Genomic DNA, 4,684 nt, shown 5'->3' with positions numbered 1-4,684 from the left:
GTGTGTGTGTGTGTGTTAAGATGGTTCTCACTTTAAAAAGGGGGCATTTACAGTGTTTAAACTGACAGCCAAGTTAGGTTCTGAGTTAAGATCTGATTTATAATTTGTTTGTTGTTGGAACAAATGTACTCTAATAAATACTAAAAACTGTGTTTGCCTGTGTCTCTTTGAGTGCTGTTCATGGTGTCTATGTGTGTGTGTTAGTGAATATTTATGTGTGCGTGCATGTGTGACTGAGTGGATGTGTGTACGCGTGTTTGGTGAACGTGTTCTTTCTGATCTTCGGTGACATCATCACCTCTGTCTCTGCGGCGACACAGCATGGTTGTTGCTAGGCAACGGGGTTAGAAGGAGACAAAGACGCTCCCCTCACTCGCTTACTTTTCACACACACACAACACAAAAACCAAAACAACAACAAAAACCACACCACACACACAACACACACACGGAACCACACACACTTTGCCTTCCACATCAGGGTGAGGTGATGTGTGCCTGCCAACCAACCACTAAACACACACACCTACTTATCATCCCTTCTCCATCCCTGCTTTTCACAACGTCTTCACCCTCTCCTCCCCGTTCACCCTTCCCTCTCCCCATCTCTACCTGACCAACACCCTGACTCTATAATACTGGACTCAAAGTCAGATGAGAGGCACATAGACAGTACAGGACAGACAGACAGATTCAGACAAAGACAGTGCAGGGCTGTGATGATAGATATTAACTTCAACCAAGTAATAATGTACCAGCAGACAGGTGCAGAGTAGTACATTTAGCAGAAAAACATATATATAAATAAATGTATGTGTGTTTAAAGTTTTTGTGCACTGGACACCAGTGTGTGGAAAGTAAGTACATTTGTACATACAGTACATTTTGAGGTACTTGTACTTTACAATTTTCTGCCACTGTATATCCTTTAGTCCACCACATGTCAGAGGGAAATGTTGTACTTTTTACTCTGCTACATTTATTTTACGAATTAACAATACAAAATATGATCAACAAATAAATGATGCTTTATTATATATGATATTAATATATTTATTATATTAAGTAAAATAAGACTCCACACATGGTTGGGATTTACCAGTTACCTAGCAGCATATAAAATAATTTAATTAAATAAAACCAGCCCCACCTTCACCAACTGCGACGATGAACATATTAATTCATTAATAATTATAATACAATAATACAACCTATATTATTCTGACATGGGCCATTCAGCATAATGATTCATTTTACTTTTGGTACATTCAATATATTTTGATGCCATTTTTTTTTTTTTTTTTTTACTTGGTAAGTTTTTGAATACAGGACTTTTACTTCTAATAAGAGTATTTCTACACTGTGGTATTACTAATTAAGTAAATACTGTAATAAATGATCTGAGTACTTCTTCCACCAATGCTGGGCCTAAATACACTATTCTACCTGTAACTCTTTGAGAGACATGGGGACAATGTCTTTATGAAATTTAACTCTATAGTTGAATTCATGCCACCTATAGAGACTTTGCATTAATCGTTTTTTGCCTGTGTGTGACCCTTATGGTCAGTCTATGCTTTGACATTTAGAGACTCTGCACGGAGATATTTCTGCCTCCGGAGATTAGAGAGGAGGAAGATTCTAGACACAAGGGTTGGATTAACGAGCAGTGTAAGGAGACACACAGAACAGCATCGACAACAATCATCTAAACACCCTGCCTTGCCTAACAGATCTAGGTTTGTGTGTGAACACAATTTACATAAACATAATCATATTAATAAACATAATTTCTGCTGGACAAGTTAACATTACAGTTGAAAGTTGGGTTATTATGTGTGAAAGGGGCTTGAGAAAGACATGAGTTGTGCATACATATTAAGGGTCCAATCACTGAACACAATAAATTCTATGTTGCCAGAGGGAGACTACCAAGTTTTAAAAAAATGTTGTACAAATCAAACTGCCTGAATGAACTTCTTATGAATCCCTTTTCATTTAATTAGCATCCCCCTTTAAGTCCTTCCAAGTTGTGTGTGTTGAAAAAAAAAAGAAACATTGAAAATTTCACTAATTCAGACTTGATTCTTTCTCCCTCTCTCCTCCTTTGCAGTTTCCAAGCTATTAGTGGGATCTTTGATTGAGATTAACAGAGCCCTGAAATCAATGAAAGATAATTAAAAAGTCTTTGTTGAAGGGTAGGCACTTGTCTGGGTGTGTAGGTGTGTGTTTGAGAGAGAATGTGCGAGTTATTGTGTTTCTGTGAGGAAGTGTGTGTTGTGGATAATGAATGTCTGTTGCATTGGTGCACATTTTTCTCTGCAAACTGGCTGATTGATAACGAGATTCAAAAAAAAAAAAAAAACTGTTGATTTCAGTTGTTATTTAAAACTTTAGCTACTAAAATTCAATGGAAAAAAGTACAATGTGAGGGAAGAGTATTGCAACAGTACTCTGAGGGAACTTTAACATTTAAATCTTTTAAATTAACTATGTGCAATGAGGCAAATGACCAAATGTGCAGAATGGTAGATGGGTATGTTTTTGAGCAAATAAATTAGTTCTGCTCCTAGGACTGAGCTGCTTAGTGACTCATCCACTAGCTACCAGGAAATGGCTGAAACACAGTTTTGTGTGTGTTTTTCAGGGTGAGCAGGATAGAAAATATACACCTCTGTGTTACTGTAGCTGTTAGCGCAGGGGGTAATGAGGGAGTTTGCACAAGAGGACAAATTTGCCACAACAGACAGACAGAAAAGAAAAAGAGGTAAGTCTGTGAGCTTGTGTGTGACAGAGTTTGTGTGTGGGTGGTTCAGGTGGCTGGATCTAATTAGTTAGAAAAATCAAAAATACACACGCCAATTCTATCACACAGAAACACACACACACAGACAGACAGACACACACAGACACAGACACACACACACGAACACACAAAACTACAAATGTAAGGTAGCTTACAGGCACAGCCTTCAGTCAGATCATATGATCTCAGGGTGACAGCTGACCTTGTGTCCCACATGCAGAAACTGTTTCATGACCCTACGGCCAAGCCAACATTAGGAATGCATTTTACATAATTCATAGGGGTCTACAGAAAAATCCTATTTTTCAAACTGTATTTTCACTGGACACCAACCCTGTCTCTCTTTTATCTAGCTATTCAAATTAATATTGGACAATTCTGCAAAGCCCTGGGTTCAATTCAATGACTACCTTTTTAAAACATCCAACATTTTTTAAATAATGTATTTCTAAAGTATCTTTACCAAAACAATTTAAGTATGGTTAAGTTCAGGTAACCAAAACTCCTTGTTTAATGATGAAATGCTGTCATTTACTTCCACATCCCATACTACATAAACAACATACCACTTCATACGTTAAGTTTGAGCACTGGGAATACATTGTATTGTATTGCAGAATTATTTCCTGGGAAAGCTAGGCTGCAGAATGTATACCAATTATATTGTTTGACTGCTTCACAGCTGGCTTTGTCTAATGTGGTATGAGTTTAATTAACTTACACATTGGCTTTTTAAGTTGAGTTGAGTTGTGAAGGAATCTCTACCTAAAGTAGTCAATTGTTGCAGCGTTGTTTTAATGTAAGGTGTTTCTATCTGCCTCCTTGTTAAAACGTAATTCTGGTGAATGTAACCACATGGAGCTTATGTTATTTAGTACGTTTGGGGAATAGAATCCCACTAAATCTTCACCTGCTTTACTGCAGTGTGCTTTTTTACGAGTCAGGCCATCTTTGGCCTGTACTACAAATCATTTTGACTCTCAGACAAAATTGGACAGACATTCGAACAGAGAGTGACAGGCAGATACAAACCAACACTTTTTCTCTCTCTGGTTTGCTCGCTCTGTCAGTCTAGTTCTGGTGAAACTACACTCTATTTTCAGAACAGCAGCACAGCAGGGCTGTCTCTCTGAGTGTGTGTGTGTGTCTGCACTGACTCTGTTTCTATTATTCCAATATTTTCATCCTGCAGTGGCGGCAGTTAATATTTCAACCCCCAAAATACAAACAAACACAGGGCCTTGATTCTTGAATAATACAGAGGTATTCAAGAATGTTTAAGTGCTGCAATATGAACAATACTGGCACCTGAAGAGAGACACACAAGTGTCTGATAAAATGTTACACAAGCAAAGTTGACGTGTCTGCATAGATGTTGTTTGTCTGTCTGTGACTCTGTGATTGTCTGCGTGCCTTAATGTGCACTGTACTCACCAGTCGTTTGATGATCCTAAGTGTTGTGCGTTGGATTCGGGGGGTCTTGGTGTGCATGTGTGTGCGCAGCGTGTGTGAAAAGCTTTGCAAACAAGAAGGTGACAGGCAATCATAACCCTCTCCTCCATACAGCTGGACCAGTAGAGACAGACACTGAATACACTCCTCCCAGACCTCCTGGTTTTCAGTCGACAGCTACAAGGAGAGGAAATAAATGATAAATGGAAAGATGAAATAACTTCATATTTACATTACTGTGGTTGCTCATGTGAGAAAAAAATAAAGTGAATGACTGAATTGTTCTTCTTCTTATAGGTGTACTAACAGTACACACAGGTTACCTTATTAAAGCACTAGGGGTATCACGATTCTCCAATTTAATTCTCGATTTAATTTTCGATGTTAAAGTCACGATTCAATTTTCGATCTTTTTTTAATATTACT

The 4,684-nt window shown here is 38.0% G+C and overlaps 1 protein-coding gene across 1 annotated transcript in view; it reads right to left on the bottom strand.

Moving 5' to 3' along the window:
• ulk4 (unc-51 like kinase 4) overlaps positions 1–4,684 on the bottom strand; it is a gene marked incomplete at its 3' end in the record, with an annotated part of 71,124 nt that overhangs the window by 1,562 nt on the left and 64,878 nt on the right. The window contains 1 exon segment of the mRNA XM_035672886.1: positions 4,241–4,435. Coding sequence (XP_035528779.1) covers positions 4,241–4,435 — 195 coding nt within the window.

This window comes from Morone saxatilis, unplaced genomic scaffold (genome assembly GCF_004916995.1).
Source record: "Morone saxatilis isolate NCDOM2014 unplaced genomic scaffold, NCSU_SB_2.0 Contig24, whole genome shotgun sequence".
Lineage (NCBI taxonomy): Eukaryota > Metazoa > Chordata > Actinopteri > Moronidae > Morone > Morone saxatilis.
The sequence above is the reverse complement of the archived record's forward strand: the minus strand, read 5'-3'. Positions and strand labels throughout refer to the sequence as shown.